Source organism: Lepidothrix coronata, unplaced genomic scaffold (assembly GCF_001604755.1).
Source record: "Lepidothrix coronata isolate B3197 unplaced genomic scaffold, Lepidothrix_coronata-1.0 Scaffold78, whole genome shotgun sequence".
Lineage (NCBI taxonomy): Eukaryota > Metazoa > Chordata > Aves > Passeriformes > Pipridae > Lepidothrix > Lepidothrix coronata.
This window is the reverse complement of record NW_016690258.1, coordinates 181717-199538: the sequence shown is the minus strand read 5'-3', so window position 1 is coordinate 199538 and position 17822 is coordinate 181717. Positions and strand designations below refer to the sequence as shown.

Below are 17822 nucleotides of genomic sequence, written 5' to 3'. Positions count from 1 at the left end.
GCAAACAGAGCAGCATTAACAGTGCAGTACCTGCACTGAGGGGGGTTGGCCTGGCTTGGAAGCACCAAAAGTCCTGCAGCTCCAAGACTTCTTCCCTGGGACTTTGCTTTCACCTCCTTATGGAAAGAGCATTTTGTTTTCCAGTTGCTGGTGTGTCCCTTAATACAAGGCAAGGCCTAAAAGCTCTTTATCCCTTCATCTTTCGTTCCTTGCCCGCAGGATTAGAGGCTGTGAGAACAGATTTTAAGGAGGTGCTTAGATGGTGTTGCTCTTGTTCCCTTCTGCCTTAATACCCTGTCAAAGCTTTCTGATTTCACCATAGCTTTCTGCTTTAGTGACCTCCTACAGTTCCTAACTAGATCTTCTTTTCCATATATTTGCTCTTACCACTCCCAAAAATTCAAAACACTGTTTTTCATTTGTTTGTTTTTTGGGTCATGCCCTCTTGGTAATGAGTTGTATTTTTTTTTCCCAATAAATGTTCAGGACTCCTGTGCATGGAAGATGTTTTTTAATTGTCTTGTCTATATGTAAAAAATATTGTCTGTCCTGGCAGTTTTTTGGAGTTACATATACAGGACAGAGTTGTTCTTTGTGCTGTGTCTACTACTTTATTTCCTCCCTCAGACTGTATGTAATTAAACCTCTTGATGGTTATAATGTCTGTTTATTCACATCTGTGGTAAGTTTGTGCAAGCTCTTGTCTGTTAACAACATATATGTGGCTTTATCTTCATTCACTTAAAGTCACCTTTCTTGCTCCTTACAGCCCTATTCCTGAAGCCATTGGCTTCTTTAGTTTCTAAGATATTTTCCTTTGCAAAGTGTCACACGTGTTTTCTAAAAAAGCTGTCGAATGACACGCTCCAGTCCTATTCTGATCTTCTTCCTTTGTGGGGTCAGTGATTCTCAGTCAGTCTGAGATGGTGAGATGACAGTTGGAGCATGAAATCTCCTGCACTTCCAGTATGTGTGTGAAATTAGGTAGATAAACCAAGGATTCAAGAAATAGCTGTGGTGTGGAGCAGTGGTATCGTCCTGCCGTGAGATCAGAAAAAAAGCAAAGCTTTAAAATTTGAATGATGTGTGAGTTACATAAGTATGCTCCATTTCTGCTGGCCTGAGTGTAATAAAAATACAAAACTGGCTGTCCTATTTAAACGTAACGGCATCTTTTGAAACTGAAAATGGGGCAGTAGTTTAAAACAAATAGCAATAGTATTTTGTAGCACAGTTTCATTGTGGTTTTGTCATGTCTGTTCAATATTCTGGGACTCGCTGCCTTGAATTTGTGATTTTAAACCTGATTTCTCCAGGCAGACATTTCTAGGTCACAGGAGAGGATCTTTTGTGTCATGATTACTCTTTTCATAAAGAACAAAATATCCTTTCTTTTGTATAGAAGCCTTTCATTTTAGGAACGTGGGGAACTAAGATGTAGCTTTTATAACAAAAATCCTCTTCATAAGCCCACAGGACCTTTGTATTATTGGCAGCCAATTTTATCATGAGTCTCAGGTAATGCTATTTTTTTCCTCAGGTCTGGGTTTAATGAGCTTTTTATAGCAAAAAATGGTAACATGAAGTACTTGCCTGGTAATTTTTTTTCATCCTCAAAGTGAATAAGTGGACTGTGAACTGTCCTTACCATTTCATTCTCATTCCCTGGTGAACTTACAATTTGTAAAAGATGGCAAATGTGAAAGCCTGGGAAAAGGACACAGCAGAGGTTCTGAGCTGGAGCTGGGAGGGGAATCATGTTTTGGTGGGCTTTGGCAGAGCAATGAGCTGGGACAAATAATGAGTAATGAGGTGACATCAGTGCCAGAGTTTAAATGCCATTTAAAACCAAGCAAAAACTACAGACATGAGATGACAGAAGATGGAGGGGAAGAAATTTCATGTCAGTTAATGTGTTGTTGTCTTTGTATAAAGAGACAGGATGGCTATTTTCTCACTTCTGGCTGCAAATCTGTTTGACAATAGTCCTGTGTGTCAGAACTTTACTAGCTTATTCTTAATGTCACATGATGTGTGATCTTGGGACACTTTGTCCTTTATTTGAGAATATCTGCACGGTTAAGAACAGTGTACCCACTAATTTAAACTCTACAGATGATTTACCCTAATTTTAATTTTTTTTTTTTTGTATTCCCGACACTGAAGAGTCCTGAGAAACAGGAATTGTGGCATAAAACACAATGCAGCTACAGGACCCTGAGGAAAATAAATGTATTTCAGGCCTGTGGTGCTGTCCTGACCCCTTTATGTTACATCAAAAAGGAAATGGTGAGGGGATTAAGTGGGAGCTGTAGAACTGAAGGCACAGTGGCCTTATGCATTCCTACTGCAGTTTTGAACTAGCTTATCCTAAAATACCACAGGACACCTGGCTGTGTACGGAGATCCCCAGGTGGGTTTTGAGGTCGCTGAGCTCAAGGCACCTCATTAAAACCACTCCAGGTATGTCCACCCCAGCTGGAGTTACAGCCCCTGACAAGCCACGAGAGGGGAATTCCAGTTCAGCAATACCTGAATGTCATCAATGGCATGAAATTCAGGTGTTTCAGTCCAAACACGTTGAAGATAATACCTGAAATGAGTCATAAAACCTGATAATGCGGGGAGAAATAATGTAAGTTATATAGGTTTCTGTCGCTCCAGTTTTCAAGCTTCACCAGTTTATTTTCAGAACACTGCCAAGTGATAGTTCTGCACTTGGGAATGCTGGAGGAAAAAGTGGAGAGGGAAGCGGCCTGCTAGAGAGAAGGAAGGAGTATGTTAAAACTTGGTGTTCTCACTGTTGTTTACCCTTGCACTCAGAACCTCAGCTTTATTTTTGACTCTGTAGGTGTGTATTCTTCAGAAATATGAAAGAACTTGCTATGCTAAAGTTCCTTTTAAAACTGAGGCAAATTAGTTTTGCCATTGCAAACCAATATATTGATATTACTTGTCCTTGTATTTCTCCATGCAAGCCTAGTAAGTGTCCATATTTCTCTAAAGTACAGTTATTTTTTAATGCAAGTATCATAAATACCACAATCTTACTTCCAGTCCTGAGTGAGACTTCTATATAAAAACCTTGGTAAGTCAGAACAGAATGGTTAATTCTTGTATGTTCTATATATCCATATCTAGTTATACAATGTAAAGAAACTTTGCAAACGTAGGTGACAGAAACATATTTTAAAGACATCACTGTCATTATTTTCAACTTTATCAAATGGCCAAAGGAGCAGAGATTTCTTTTTTCATGTAGACACCTATAGGATGTAAAAAAAAAAGAAAAGGAAAAGTGCTTATCAATTAGTGTTTTGCCATTTATTTTGTTTAACTCCCATTTTTTTAAGTTCTAGTGAAAATAGATGAGCAGTGATTAAGTTACAGCACCACATACATTTAAAAAAAGGATCAATGAGTCATTGCAGATTTATACAGGTTTTATTTTCAGCCTTCTAGGTGCATCTTCTCTCTCCATTAAAATGGCATAGTTTGCTTTGCTTTGACTTTTTGTTTTTCCCAGAGGCTGCAATATGGAGTCAAATTTGGGTACTGTTCATATTATACAGAGTAAAACTTGCAAGTGTTTGTCAGTCTGACCAGTGTCATGGAGAGCCTTGTGAGGAAGCAGGATAGAAAAGGGGGGGATTTCAGAGAGCCCTCAGGGATTGTTTTGAAATGATCACTGAAGGATTGGTTTTACTGTTTGCAGTCAAAACTCATTTAGACATAAATAAATAAAAATTACTGGATTAAGGATTCTAGAATTTAATCCTGTGTTTGCGATAGGGAGTTTGGATCTTTAGATTATTTTATATTTATTGTACATCATGTATGTGTATATTCATACATTGGGGGGGATGTTGGTGAGGAACACAGCTTAATGTTTAATTTTTAAAGAATGTTACACAGATCTTCATATTTCTGCTTGTAACATCTCTGTTGGGCATTTGACTGACCTGGTGTATTGGAGCACAAAGCTATTTGGATACACTCTGACTGCAAGAGCAAACATCTGTAACATTGGAACCAGCCGTGGTTGGAAACTGTATCTGAAAAGACTTTGGAAGGGGTTGCCCAGGGAGGTGGGGGAGTCCTCATCCCTGGAGGTGTTTCAGGAAAGACGGGAGGTGGCACTCAGTGCCCTGGTCTGGCTGACAAGGTGGGGATCGGGCACAGGTTGGACTGATCTCAGAGGTCTTTTTTAACACGACTGATTCTGTGATTCTGTCAAACACAGCCCCAAAGGTGCAACTCCACCTTTTTTTTTGTGTGTGTGTTTGACCATCTGCACATTGCAGGTGCAAGCTCATTTTCCACACGGCGATCCCCAGGGATGTTATCCAGGCACCCAATACCGTGGAATCACAGGATATCCTGAGCTGGAGAGGACCCATCAGGATCATCGAGTCCAACTCCCGGCCCTGCCCAGGACACCCCAACAATCCCACCCTGTCCCTGAGAGCATTGTCCAAAGTTTCTTGAGCTCTGTCGGCCTTGGGGCCGTGCCCTGGGGATCCTGTTCAGTGCCCCACCACCCTCTGGGGGAAGAATCTTTTCCTGAGATTCCAACCTCAGGCTCCCCCGACTTAGCTCCTGCCGTTCCCTCGGCTCCTGTGAGTGGCCAGGAGAGTGAAGAGATCTGTACGTGCCCCTCAGGATGCTGCTGAAGACCCCGATGAGGTCTCCCCTGAGTCTCCCCTTCTCCAAACTGAACAGACCAAGTGCCCTCAGCCGCTCCTCACGCGGCTTCTTCACCATCCTCATGTCCCTCCTTTGGACTCTCTCTAATGGCTTCATGTCTTCTTTTATATTGTGGCGCCCAACACTGCACACAGCACTCCTTTGACGGGCCGTTTCTGGAGGCAGAAGGCGCTTTTGTGCCGCCGGTCCCGCTCCCCTCACCGCCGGACCCCTGCCAGGCCCCGCCATGGCGGCGGCGGCGCCGTGCCCGGCCCCAAGATGGCGCGGGCGGCGGGCGGGACTTCCCTCGGCCGAGGGCGGGCGGCGCAGCCGCGATGGTGGCGGCGTGAGGCGGCGGCTGTTCCTGCCCTCCGCGCGGCCCGGGCCGGGCATGGAAGCGGAGAAGACGGAAGGGAATGAATGGAAGCACCTCGGGGAAGGCAACCAGAGCCTCGTCGTCTCACACTGCCAGGTGCGGGGAGGGGGCGGCGGGGGAGACCAGCCCGGGCCCCGCGTGAGGGGGGCGGCCCGGCGGGAGCGGCCGCTCGGCCCCGCCGCCCTCCCCCGCTCCTTTGTGGCCCGAAGGAGTTTTCCATCCCGGGGGGATCGGGCCCGTCCCGTGAGGGAGATTAGCGGGCGCTTCCACGGGTTCTCCCTCGCGGCCGGTGCGGGTGGAAGGGGGAGCAGCCGATGGCCGGGCAGCTGCCTCCCGGAGACGGGAGCTGTGAGGAAAAGTGCTGAAAATCCCGCTTTTCCATCGTCATGCCCGGGTGTGGGTGATGTGACAGGGGGAAGCGAGCTGGAGAAGGCGTGTTTTTCCCTTTGTCACCGGCTCTGGCTCCGTGAGGAGTTCGAACGCTCGCTGCCCCGCTGGGCCGGGCTCCCGGCGGTAATTTCGGGTTTTGGCTTTGCCACAGATCCGGGGTGATGTGACCCCACATCCACGTCCTCCCGCTTACCTGTTGGTCTGGGTTTTTGAGCTTTTTGTTTGTTTGGGATATTTTTAGGGAGTGTTTTATTTAAAAACCGCAGTAAAATAGATTCAGCACTTAGAGCGGTAGTAACGATTAAATGAAGATAAATCCAGTCAAGCAGACTCTATGTCAGTTTATACTGTCCCTGTGTTCGTGCCCCCCTTGTGCGTGTATTATTTACTCAATATATTGGGATATCTGTCCCTTGAAGGAATTTATTCTTTTTCTGAAAAGTGCTTCTGCCTGTTTTTTTGCCTTAAAAATGTATTTGTATTTCAGTTTAAAAGCTGCTATGGATTGGCCACAGAATGTTCTTGATGCTTCATAGATCTAAACCCAGTAAATCCGAATGTTAAAATGCAGACTTTTATGTAGAAAAAGACGTATAGCTAGAGTTGAATCTTGACAGCTGTTTCTTTAGATAACATCAAAATGAATGATTGAAAATACTGGATTTTTCTGATGTCTGTTTTCTGGATTATAAGTATAAACTAGATGTAAAAAACATTAGCAAATATCAAGTCTGAGAAAATGCTGGAAATCCTATGGCACTCTCCAAACTTTAGGAGGGGCACTTCTGTGCCTCTGGTTTCTTTATATGAAATATTTTTTAAAAGCTGGTTTTGGTACAAGAAGTATGTGTATCATTTTATTTCCTGTCACATTTTAGCTTTGAAAAAGGCACTTTAGAAACTACTCAGTCACTGGATGACAGGAATCAGGATATGTAATGGATTAGTAGTGATGTAATTGTGATAAGATATGGAAAGTGAGGAAGTATGCCAGTGATTCAGAATAGCTGCTGAGCGTGTCAGTTCTCTTTTTAACAAGATGTTAGAACTTTTCATGTGGAGTGAAAGTGAAGTAGATGTGGTTTTTCCTTTATGGACAGCTTTGAACCAGTAAAGTTTACATCTTGGAGCTTTGTGTCTGCTGATGACAAACTCTAAGAGCCTATACACTTGGAGCCTATAAAATACTGTTTAGATGCTAATTGTTACTTTGTGCCTCTTACAAACAGGACATACTGGCATGATTAATCATCATTCTCGTGATCTGGTGTTAAGTTATTCTCAGATTTGTGTGAACAGAACAGTAGCACAACTAAGACAGTGAATTCCATTTTGACTGTCCATGTTTCATTCTGTAGCTTTCCAGTCCATGTTTTTTGTGTCTCGGTGCCAGTGGGAGGGATGGGGATTTGGTGCTGGTGAGGGAGGTGGGAATGGATACTCAGATACAAGTGAGAGGCCTGGGTGGAGCTGTGTGTGTTTGTTGTTCCCATGTTCTCCCTTTTGGTGTGTAGTGGTGTTTTGGAATGTGAGGAGGAAGCTGGTCCCTAGATCTGTAGGTCTAAGCCTCCCTTCACTGCTTCTTCTGGAAAGCTTAAGAAGTTTTCAGAAACAAAACAGCAACAAAAAAAAATGAATCCCTGTGCTTCTGGAGGGCACGAGCTGCCTTGCCTTTCATGAAGTGAGGGCCGGTGTGTTTAGTTGGAACTCCTGCCCTCTGGACCGCTCCTTGGAGCGCTGATAACAGCCCTCTGCAAGGTCACGTCTCCAGCACACGGGGGGTGTGAGCTGGGGGGAGGTCAGGCAGCCTGGGGGACACTCCTACTCCTGACTGTGAGGAGCGTGGCTGGACTAGGGATGGGCAGCAAGGACAACACACTGTCAGCTCAGGGAGCTCTCGTGTGTGTGAGGCTCTGCTTATTTCCTTGCTTTGCTCCATTCCCTGTACTTTGCCCTTTAAGACATGGATGTGTAAGGCGTTGTTAGTCCAGAGCTAGTGCAGCACCAGATTAAAAAGTTGGTCATGGAGAAGTCACATGCCCAGCAAAGAGCTCTGCTGGCGATGGGCTGATAAGCCCTGGACGCAGGCGACACGCAGCCGCTTTTCCAGGGCGTGCAGACAGAGTCTGCCTGGCACTGGGGCAGTGGCATCCTATGGAACGTGCTCTGTTGTCCTGTCCCAGGGCTGTCAGGACTCTTTCCTCTGGCTGGTCATTAATCCTGCAGAGTGTTAACAGTGATGGGAGGCTCCCTATATGCCTGTGCTCCCACAGCCTGTGCTGAAATCTCTGCAAGTGCATCTCTGCTCCTTATCCATCCAGTGAAGGATAAGGATCCTGAGGCAGGACGTGGTCTAGTCAACACATCTCTTCTTACAGACTTACTTTAATTAGTTCTCCAACATTTCGACAGTGATCCGATGAGTAAAGATGGAATGCTTGCCAAGCATTTCCAGTTTCCATTGTTATCTCTGGAGCTGTGTGCCTGTTTGTTTGATGCACACTCAAACTTCTGCTTTCATTGATCTTTAGTTTCAGGTCTGCTGAATCTAAAGTTCCAGGAGATGTACAGAACTATGGTACAAATTTCTCTGGTGACACAGCTTTTCCTGATTTTTTTTTTTCCCAGCTGCAATTAAATTAATTCAAATTGAAACTGAATTGTAGTCAAAAGGCCTCTGTGTAGTCTTGTAGCCTGCTGAAATGCTTCTGGTAGAATGAACCATGATCCTTCCTCATGATTTTGGTGAGAAATACAACTGGTAACTCTGAGAGGTGTTGGCGAGACACTGGGAAAGTTTGTGTGTTACACAAACACTGCAAAACCATTCAGGCAGTGTCTGTGTGATTCTTGTCCATCAGTTGCAATTTTGAATATTTGATTGAATCACTGTATCCTTTTCAACATAACTTATTTGCCACCCTCCACACCACACAGTGAATTGCCTGGTTACTTGTTCTAGTTGCTGTCTCAGAGATGCATAAATTGCTTTAGGACAGACACAGCTCTACAAAACCCCAACCAAGCACCATCAGAGCCAGCCAGGTGCTTTAGAAAGGAGGCTTCTTATTCCCTGCAGTTTTGTTGGAGTGTTGTTCCTTCCACATCAGATTTGGTGTCTGATTTAAAAAGAGGGCTAAGCTTTCCCTCTCCCTCCCTACTCGTGAGCGGTAGAGAGGGTTCAGAGGAACTGCTGCAGCACAGGTATCTCCTGGTAAGCTGTTGTGTCTTTCTACGGTGGAGATCCTTAGTTTTTCAGAAGTGAGCTGGAAATCCTCCTTTGGAGTTCTTCCCTTTCTTTAATCAGTTGTTTGCTGTTACAGGGACACTTAACAGTTCATTTCAAAAGGCTTCAGTAGGTGTTTGTAGAAAGTAGTGTAAGCAACTCTGGAAATAATGGCTTGGATTTCCTCTTGCCGTTGGAACTGTGCTCACAATCTCCAGTTGTTGCTTTAGGAGATGAATTCTGTACGTTCCTTCTGTGCATCTCTTGTTTTACTTTCTATGTGTTGGGATATTGTGGTAATCAAAAGCTTAATTTTAAAATACGTTTGAACACTAAACTTGTGTTTCAAGGTGACTGTGGGGAGGTGGTACAAGAGAATAAGAGGGGTTTTTCTTGTTTTTCCCCAGCTTGTTTTATATTCAGTGAGATGGTCAAGAGAAATCCTGATGTGTGCTTGCAAAAGGTTGTTTTGTATCTTCAGATGCCTTGATTGTTAGTGATCATCTGCTTCTTGTCTTGGAATGTTTGCAGCTCTAGCTCTAGCAGATATCCTTGGGTTTAGGTACAGGGCTGAATTAGTAATGCATAAACCATCTCCAGAGGGTGCACGACCTTATGAAACAGGAAAAGGGGAAGGAGGGGAGATGGAGAAGGTGAATGAAACAGCACTAAGGAGATTGGACAAGATGGTCTAGTCAGGTAATCAAACTTGCAGAAGATTCCCAAAGTCAGTGAATAATATCTGCCCATAGAAGTGAATAATATCTGTCTCTTCTCTGTGGTATTTATTTTTCCTTCAAGACCTATGGCTAAAGATAGAGGATGTCCCAGTGCTGCTTTTTCAGAGAACCTTCCCAATTATTTTTCTGAGTGTGTAGGGGACTGTAGAGAGCAGAGGTGCTGGGAGAGAGGAGTATTTTGTGTTTTAACACCAGCCTGTGATTTCACTACAGCTGTAGCTGTGTCTCCTGGCAGCTGCATTACGGTGCTGCAAAGTGTGTGCAGAAAGTCACTTTCTGCATATGGGGCAGAGGGACTTGGTCTGGGGTTTTGAAATAAAATAATGCTACTTTGGGGGGGGGCTTTGTGTCAAGTCAGGGTAGATTACTGTTCCTTTTGATGCTTTTGAGATATGAAATAGTTTTCCTGTGGCTGGTTGGTTGGTTTAAGAATAATGACAAATGATTCAGTTTTGCTGCAGTAAACTTACTTGAAGAGAGGACCAGATTGGATGTTTGCTGAAAGAGTGATAAGCTTAGGGTTGGAATGACCAGGTAGCTGCAGCTTTCCTCGTTCCTGTTTGGCAGAAAGGGATGATGCTGATCATTAATTGCTGTCTCATTGAGAGAATCTTCTTAAGGTGCTTTTTCTGATGGTGTCGTTTTGCACAAGTCCAGAAACCTGCATGTCCTGCTTCTTCTTCCGTTGTTTTTCTGTGTGGAGTTGCCCGAATCTGTTTTGTCCTATTGAAATGTGTGTAAGTCTTGCCTCCCCACAAGCTTCCAAGTCATTCCTGAGAAATTCCAGATCCCTGACTATAAAGCAAATTTTGTTCTGTTTTCTGTTCAGTTGTGTTCTGATTGTTTTTTTCCTCCCTTAATGCCTATGAATGTCTTGATTTCAAGGAAATATAGAACAGGCTGCTGATTCCTGTATTAAAGGGTCTTCAGGTAGGGAAAAGTACTGAAAAACTGGTTGCTGTTCCTTGTGGTTATAATTAGAATAGTTTATTAACAATGGTCTTCTCTGAATATTGCTCTGATTTAAAATATGGCCAAGTCCTGATCTCTTGGTTCTTTCACAGACAGACATTATCAGGAAAGGTAAAATGCAACTGGTATTTATTGAATTTTATTTTAACTAGTGGAAAAGGCATAGTTTTTGTATGACTTGAACTCAAATATTTTTGTGTTCTTGAGGAGAATCTTCTAGTTACATTCCCAACCTGTGATAATTCTTACTTCTGATGGATTTGGGAATGATGTAATATAGAGGGGAGTTTTGAATCTGGTTCTGTAGAATTTTCTGCTTCTTCCACTTGGCCTTTTTTAGAGGGTTTTTTTGGTGTGGTTTTTTTTTTTTTCCTATTTCAGAGGGCATTTCTTTGACCTACCTTCTCCAGCATTGTGTTCTTTTGGGTGTGAACATATCTAAACACTGTCTATCTCTGAGTATTGTTTACCAAAACTCTCACACCTGCATACCCTTTACCTACCTAGACAAAAGCACAGCTTAAAGACTAAAGATAATATATTTGCTCCACCTTTCTTAGTTGTAATTGCTTTTGATTTTAAAAAAATATTTATTTATATATTGTAGACAAGCAGAGGAGCCTCTGCCCAAATTTACTGAAGCAAGCAGCTATGAAATCCAGTTGAAAAAGCCAAGTATGTGATCAGGGTGTGTCACCAGTGGAAAAGAAAGGAAGAGATGTCTGCCTTGGTGTAAACAACAATTAAGTTTTTAGAAACAGGAGACAATCACTGGTTTGAGTTGGAATTGGGACCCTTTGTGACACCTGTATGAAACTGTGCATTTCCTTGTGTTAACCTTGGTTAACTGATACTTCAGTACTTGCCTGTGGTCACTGGAGAAAAAAAAGACAGTTTGGTATTTGTTTTTGTTTGGTTCTTTGGTTGAACTGGTACAACTGGGCCTGAAGGTGTCATAATTAATTGGACTAAGTCTACTTGAGTACAGTCTACAAAGCTTTTTACTGTTAAAGAAGAATTAAAAGTTGGAAGCATGTCCAATTTTGCGGATTAGCTGTGGAGCTTTTCTGGACCCCGTCCCCCCTCAAAAAATAGTCAACAGCTTGAGTCAACATCTCTATAGAATTTTAATTCCATATCAGGATTTCAGTTCCATGTTGTATGAGAGTAGTTAAATTTACTTTTTCCTCAGCTTTACCGGGTTTGTGCACTGAAAGCTCTGAATGCAGGGCAGTTCAGTGTCTTCCACAGAGAGGAACAGAGGGTAGCACTGGGTAGCAGGGCTGACTGTAGGGAGGAGAGAGAGCAGAAAGGCAGCAGTCAAAGCTTTTCTTACCATACAAGTGCTTTGAGTTCAGTAGGTGCAGATGGGAAAACAGCACCTGTGTGGATGGAGAAGGGAGACACAAACACTGCCAGCGCTGTGGTCTCGTACTCTAATGCCATGTGACAGTGGTCACTTACCTGCAGCAACACCACCTCTCTCCTCCTCCCAGAATGCTTTTTTTTTTATTTTGCTAGTAATAAGTGTTGGAGCAGACCTGTCTTCTGGCGACCTTTGGAAATTCAAACTCTGCTTTAGGCCTATTTTTTCTTTTTTGAGTGACTTTTGAGAATTCTGAGGGCTATATCCAAAGAAAATGCAAACCAAATCCCAGTCAAGCTCAGGAGTGGGTTGGCCTTGATTAACAACCCTGGTGTTTTCTTCTGGGTTCTGTTCAAGCTCAGACTTGAATGACTTTCTTGTGCAGTTGATGAGATCAAGCCATTATCTAAAAAGCAGTTTTTTGTCTGTTAGGGGAGTTTGGTAAATGCAGTGATGGTGGAGTTTCTGTGCCTTTTCCATGGTGCTGCTGTCTCTGCCCTCAGTCCCAGCAGCCGTGGGTTGGTTGCTTTGGATAAAGTAGCCTGACCCAAAGCTGTGTGGGAGTGCTCAGTCTAAGAGCCTGTTTTATTCCCTCCTTTGGTTCTTTTCTCCCTCCCAACCCTTCAGTGGCTGTTTTCTTTGCCTCATTTATTTTCCCGTGACGTGCAATAACCGTGTTCTGACCTCCCTAAACTGTCCTCCCTGGCCTGGTTTTGCTAGGGAAGGAACAGAGTCACTGGATTCCATGGAACACTTGCCCAAGGTTTGCTTAGGTGTCTTCTAGCTGAGGTGTCCCAGATGCTGGGAACTATTAACTTATTCTAGCTCTCCATTTTATTGCTTATCTTCATTCTAATCCCTCTTACTGTTTGGCTCTATTTCCCCCCCTCCCTATTAATATTTTCCTGGAACGCCTGGTTTCCCCGGCATAACATCAGGTGACTCAGCAGCCTCATGCTGGGAAGTGTTGCTGATAGGGGGAGGTTTAGGGCAGCTTAAACCAAGGAAGCTTAGTGTGTGTTATGTTCTGGTTGGCACCACTTGCCTGTTTGATGGGGGGGTATTTGATGTGTTGTTAAATGTTAAGGACTGTTTTTGTCCTTGTGTTTCAGTCGGGCCCCTGTGCTGTGTTACCAGGCAGTGCTGATGTACTCAGGGCCAGGGATCAATGGGTTTATTCAGCCTGTTCTCCCTCTGGTGTGTGTTACCACCTCATGGCAGTGGGTGTATCACTTGATACCATTGCAGGTTCTCTGATTAGCTGTCTTGGCTGAAGGGCAGGCATTTCCTTCTCGCTCTTGGCGGGTGCAATCATTAAATTCTCTTGGAATTGGTACCATCTGCGTATTGCGAGGTTGCACAAAGCTGTAAAGTGAAACCTGAGGTAGTGCTTAACTCTCATGGGAGTCGAGATCATAACCAAGCAGGGGAAAAAAAAAATTGGAATGAGCACCTGAAGTCTGATGCAAGCTGTGAGCTGTGTGCTAAAGGAAACAAGTATCATGGGGGGTTTGCTCTCAAATAATGGTTTGCCATATTGAATAATGCCAAGCCAGGTGCTATGCCAGAAATTCTTTATTCATGTAAAGAAATAAAAACATTGTTATTCAAGGACTCCTATGCTAAATAAAAGAGTATTGTTCTGATTTTTGAATGCTTCTTTGCACTATGTGTGAGCAGTTGCTAAACTTCCTCCATACGGGCAGGAAATGTAGCTTTCCTTGCTTTGTTTTGTGTGATCTTATCCACCTTATGCAGAACAAAACTGGGTTGGAAAACAACAGTTGTGTACAATACTGCCATGTGTACTTCATTCAAAAGCTGCAAAATTTTCTAGCACTCAGTTTGTTTCCATTCCTCACATCCCTCCACATGGCACAGCACCCTGGATGAGGAGACCTTTAAAAATGTCTCGTGTTGAATATCATGAAGGTAAGCTTTGGCTGAAGTGTCTGGAGAGCGTGGTGGGCATGTTTTTCCTGAGTTTTATCAGTTCTCAGACGAGGAACTCTCCTCTGTGTCCCTGTCTTTTCTGAGATGTGAATATAACACCTCTTTGTCCATTTTCCTCCTTCCCAGAAATTGCATTTTCTGAATAGAACACCATTGTTTTCTGTTCAAATCCCTCAAACCAGAGTCGGAATCGAAGGGGCTGTGGAATGTAGATTTGGAATAAAAGTTGTCAGAATAATTTTTTTTTTAGTTGGCATGTAGTGCACGCAGCTCCAGTGTGCTACTGCAGGGACAGCTTGATATCAGCAAAACAGTTCCACAGGTCATGTTTAGTACCACTGAAACAGCCATTTATTAGTATTTGCATATCACTGTGTTGTTTGACTCCCTCCCTTTGACTGAAATGTAGATAGAATGTACTTTCTGTAGCTGTCATTGCTGTGCACAGCCATAAACCCCCAGTGATTAGGTGGTGTTGAATGATTACAGTGGTGGCAGGAGATCTGGAATCCTTAGAACCCTGTTTGATAAGTTCTTGGTAGCTCTTTAGTGTCCTCAAAGGACAACGAATTGAACAACCAGTTTTGACTGTATAAAGAAATTCATGGGCCTTCACAGACACTATTTTTTCTAAAAGTAAATTTGACTTCTTATCTTCATCTCCTTTGGCAGTGGTCAGTGGTGTTTTTAATTGGTTGCAAAAAATAGTACAGTAAGAATTGTAGGGAAAGATTTATTACCAGTCTTTGGGAGTGTTCTCCCCCATGTTTATGACTGCAAGCTTGTGGCTTTTATATGGATAAGTTTAAAAGAACTGTGGGTTTTCTTGTCCTGTTTGTATATCTTGTGCCTTTTCAGACAACAGGGTGTAGTAGACAGGCAGGTGACTTTGTGAGGTAAAATTGCAGATAGTGCTTGCAAAAATACTGGTGAGCTTTTAGATGCCAGAATTTAGGAGACTGTGTGGAGTGAGGGAGACGGCGGGTGTGGGAAGAGGGGTGGAGTTCCTTTTGGGACTTAAAAAGCTTCTTCCCCAAGTGTCTTGTTTTCTACCCTGGATCTTGCAGATGTGAACACAAGTTGGTAATCAGCTAGATGGGAATCTTGTCCAGTGGCAGAAAGGGATGTCAGGGTAGTGCTCTGCCTCCAGACAAAGGCAGTTAATGTGTGCTGGTTAGAATAATAATGGAGTAATAACAAATGACGTGAACCTGCTTATTTGGAAAAGGAGAAGCTGATGTTTCCCAGGCTTTGTGTTTGGACAGGCTAATTCCTTATATTTTTATTTTAAACCCATGTGAGCTGAGGTGGTAACAGCAGAAGGAAAATACACATCTTTCCATAATTCTAAACAATATCACCAGCAGTTGAGCTTGTTTTTATACAAATTCTCCTATTTCTTTCACAGCCACCATCTCTTACACAGATTTTGGTACTAATGTAGCAAGAGATGGAAACCTGAATAAAAACCTCAGTGATGCAAACGAGGCTGTTCCCTGAAGGGGAGTATCAAGATTATGGATTTGCCCCAGTTGTGTTTCACTTGTGAAAACTCTCCAGTTCAGGAGGCCTGCACTGTATGACAGCGAGGTCATAAAATAAGGTCACTATCAAACATCAAGCTGTAAAGAAATAAATGTAAGCTTTTGTCCTGGTTTCATAATGCTACTGTCTAATCCAAAGTACCTGGATTGGTGCTGAGTCATATTTTGGCCGAGCTACCAAGGATTACTTTGTTTTTTGGATTTCACTGAGTAAGATTAAAATAATAGCTGTAGTAAGTGCTTTGGAGAAGAGAAATTCTTGCAGGTAACGTTCTGGGGACTAAGACCAGTACTGTTTTTTCCCAGGGTACACGAGGACAGGATCTGTGTGTGTTCACATCCTTGTGGTTCTGTGATGCAGCGACTTCTTTGAGTGCTTCCACAGCCCCTCCCACAGCTTCTCTCCTTATTGGCAATGATTAACTTCCTTCTGCTTTAACCAAACAATTGTTTGGTGATAGGGTGCTCGAGAAGTGTTTGCCTTTCTTGATGGGACCGTAAGCTTCGGGCTGGAGTCTGAAAACGCTGTGGCCTAGGATAGTGCTCTTCTGGTTACAGCGCCTGTGGATGTGTTTTCAGAGACACCAGTTTTGGTATCCTTGTTGCTAGTGTTTGTTTTGAGCTTTCCATGACAATTGGGAATGTCACGGTAGCCCTGGTATGGTCCTGGAGCCACTGAGGACATTGTTTGTTATCTGCTGTCGAGCTGCTGTGCTCTCATGTGAGAGTCTCCTGTGACAGTCGCCCTTGAATTCTTTATCTGACAGTAAGAGCAGTCGTGTTTGTTCTGAGGGGTTGGGTTTTTTTAGTCTTGTCACTAACTGGGTACTGAACATATGCAGGATTAAAAAAAGTGGTAGAGAGAATTCTTCCTTCGAATTCACTATTTTTCTAGCTTGTCTTACTTCAAAAGGTGTGAAGCCTTTTAATGTTCCATGTGTTACATTTGCCTACCTCCATGCACTGTTTCTTTTTTTTTTTTTTTTCTGCTTCCAACCTGCATTTTTCATCTTTTTGTGTGTCTGGGACTATTATCCAGCTAACTAAATACTCTCATGGTGGTGGTGCCTTGATGGAAGTGGTGTTAAGCACCTCTGTAAGCCCTTCCACTGCTTGTGGACAATGAAATTTAGGGAGCATTGGGATCTAGTCGATCTGATTCTCCAGGAATTTAAGGAGTAGTGACAACCTCCTCAGAGATCTGTTCTCTTCTGGGTTTGGGCCATTTCCGTGCATACAGATGAGCATGGTACATCTTTGGTGTTCAATCTGTAAATATAAAAAAAAAAGTCTAAGGCATTTAAGTTAACTGAAAAAAAAACCCCTCATGGCAACAACCACCCACAATATTTCCAAGTAAAGAATCACTCATGTGAATCAGGAAAGCAATAGCATGAAAATGTGGGCCAGTATTTTGGGTGGTGATAATTCTGAAGCAGTTGGCATCTGTGACATCTGATGGGTTAACTTGGTGCTGGTGTTCATGTCACTTCGTGTTGGGTTGCACAGAGGGGTGGATGTAGCTGAAAACTTGCCCCAAGAAAGGAAAGAAGTGTTTTGGGGTTTATTGAAGTTTGCTTTTGCTTTTGGGGTGTGTTTTTTTTGTTGGGTTTTGTTTTGCTCTAATCATCTAAAAGCCTCAGCAAGGCAACTGGTGTGAGTGCACCTGTAATTCTGTGAAGGTTTGTTTGAATGTTGCTGTTTGCTTTTGACATCTTAGGCAAGCAGCAGGTTCTCCTTTTGCCATGTAAAATCTTGGTCATTTTATCCCACTGTGCCTCTTCAGAAATGACTTGGTAATGAACTAATACCTAGTGAGTCCTGTGAGAGCAATTGGGTTTTCCAAAGCAATGGTTGGAACCTTGTTGGCTGGGAACTGATTAATAGATAAATATCTACACTGGCCTTGAAAGACTACAGAGTCATGTTTCTGAAGGGATGAGAAGTGATAATCACATCACTCCATCACTGATCCACTTGCTCATGAATTATTAAAGCAGGAGATCCAAACAGTTGAAACAGTGTACAACAACACTGTGCACACAGAGATACAGGCTCAACAGGGCTCTGTTACCACACAGCCCTGCCTAGTAAGCCTGCAGGTTACTTAATACCATGTCAAAATTTGATTTTAATACAAAAAGTCTCTTTACTAAGTTTAATAGTTAAATTTCAGCAAGATTTTTTTGAGGGAAAGATATTTCTCATGACTTCTGTGATGGAAGACACTCAATAGGCTTAAGGAGAAAGGCCTAATTATGAAATATTTTAATCCGAAATATTAAAAATAAAGGCTGAGGATGTTTTTAGAATTCACGTACTTTGAAAATATGAATGTTTTTGAATTGTTAAAAACTGATAAAAATGGTAAAAACTACAAAAATTAGTGAATTTTCTGTGGTTTGAAGGTAAAATATTTGGAAACCTGCTGCATTTTTCCCTGTGTTAGGTGTTTACTCTGTGGAATTTTAGCAGTAACAGGGTTTAATGTCTGTAGGTACAGCTGTGTAGCTGCTGTGGTGTAAGTGTCCCTGTAAGGTGTTGTGATGCTGTGCTGATACCCTGAGTG

At 43.0% G+C, this 17822-nt stretch overlaps 1 protein-coding gene across 4 annotated transcripts in view; it reads left to right on the top strand.

Moving 5' to 3' along the window:
* The first annotated feature begins 5030 nt into the window (after nt 1–5030).
* IPPK (inositol-pentakisphosphate 2-kinase) overlaps nt 5031–17822 on the top strand; it is a 29928-nt gene continuing 17136 nt past the window's right edge. The window contains exon 1 of one of the 4 annotated variants that reach the window (XM_017819876.1): nt 5031–5158. In XM_017819876.1, the coding sequence (XP_017675365.1) occupies nt 5078–5158 (81 nt within the window). In that variant the 5' untranslated portion in view covers nt 5031–5077. Of the gene's footprint in view, nt 5159–5347; nt 5576–13483; nt 13689–15845; nt 16020–17822 lie in introns of those variants that run through there. The other 3 variants (XM_017819879.1, XM_017819877.1, XM_017819878.1) reach the window with 3 other exon arrangements.